Source organism: Naegleria gruberi (assembly GCF_000004985.1).
Source record: "Naegleria gruberi genomic scaffold NAEGRscaffold_870, whole genome shotgun sequence".
In the NCBI taxonomy this organism is placed as follows: Eukaryota; Heterolobosea; class Eutetramitea; order Acrasida; family Naegleriidae; genus Naegleria; species Naegleria gruberi.
Genome location: NW_003162805.1, coordinates 1 through 1625, shown reverse-complemented (window position 1 = coordinate 1625; position 1625 = coordinate 1). Strand labels below are relative to the sequence as shown.

The following is a 1625-nucleotide window of genomic DNA, read 5'->3' as shown; positions in this document are numbered from 1 at the left end:
TAAAGTGTATGTATTATATAATTAAGAATTCTTCTAAATATATTATTATTACTATTATTATTATCAGTTTTATCAATTTTATCATAATTCAATGATGAGCCTAATGATGATGTTGATGAGGCTTTTATAGGTGGAGAAGGAGAAAGTGATTCCGTAGTAGTAGGTGATGATGATAACTTTCTTGTTATTGTTGATAATTCATCTTCCTCTTGTTTTATATATTTCTTACTAGTCGTCAAGTTAGGCTGATGATGATCATGATGATGATTATTCTTGTTGGACATTTTTTTGCAAATTGAAATTTCGGAAATTTAAAACACGTAAAATTCATTGAAGGCTTATTGCTTGGAAATTTAAACTCTTCGACACGTGTATGAAAAACAACTCGATTGTAAAGTGATCTCTTAATATTAAATATATTTAATGGATGAGAATTTCCTGATAACATTTCTAATAAAAAAATTAAATATAAAAAAATGAAAGTAATGAAATATGCTTCATTGTACGTTTCTTTTTTAAAGGCTTTTTTATTCATCATCACTTTATCATCAACAAATAATCATCACCATCATCAACAACATGAACATTATCATATATATATCATCATCATCAATATAATAATAATAATAATAATAATATAAATATATATAATAACAAGTGGAATGATAATACCAGTTATATTAGCAATAGTAGGAGTACGTGATGATGAAAAGAAAGGATTAATGTTTCATAATGAAAGACTTGAATATGAAGAATTATTAAGAGAGAAATTTCATGTACAAAAAAATCATAGAATGTATGATCAAATTAATCCACAAATATTAAAAAATCAAAATCCAGCACTTGTACATCAAATTAGAACAAGAAGAGATTAATTATTAATATTTATTATTTTATTAATTAATTATAATTATTATTAATTATTAGTATATTATTAAATATTATTGTAATATTTAATTAATGGGAAATTTAGAAGAAATTTAAAAGAAATTTATTCATTTAAAGTATTAATTTCAATATTCTTAATATTATTAACATTTTCAGTTTCATTTTGATTTTCTAATTTTGGAATTGTTAATTTAAGTTGACCATTTTTTAATTGAGCTTTAATTTGATCTAAATTAACATTTGAAGGAATATCAAAATGTCTTGTAAAGGAATTATAATAACGTTCTTTGATAATATAATTTCCTTCATTTTCTTCATTTTCTTCTTTCTTTTCACCTTTTAAAGTTAACAAATGTTTATCTTGATCAATTAGGCAATTAATTTCATTTTTAGAAAAACCAGGAATATCAGCAAGTAATTCAAATTCTTTATCTGATTCTTTAACATCAACTGGTAATGGTAAAAGAGATGAAGATATTAATGGTTGAATTAAATCATTTTCACTAAATTGATTAATAAAATTATAAAATGGATCTGATTTTCTATATATGGATGTTTTAAATAATGATGGTTGTTTACTTGGAGATCCACCAAATAATTTTTTAACAATTGACATTTTCAAATTATTAATATTATTATACTTGATTAAAGTGATGAGTAGTTGTAGTTCTGGTGTTGTTTTTTTAATTAGAGTACACATCTCATGATATGTACTATTAAAATATTTATATAAATAA

General features: G+C 22.2%; 1 protein-coding gene across 1 annotated transcript; it reads right to left on the bottom strand.

Moving 5' to 3' along the window:
* Positions 1-991: 991 nt before the first annotated feature.
* Positions 992-1504, bottom strand: NAEGRDRAFT_77025 (uncharacterized protein; the record flags this gene model as incomplete). Its single annotated transcript, XM_002668019.1, has 1 exon — positions 992-1504. One exon carries the CDS (start codon positions 1502-1504, stop codon positions 992-994), a length of 513 nt encoding a protein of 170 aa, XP_002668065.1.
* Positions 1505-1625: the final 121 nt, after the last annotated feature.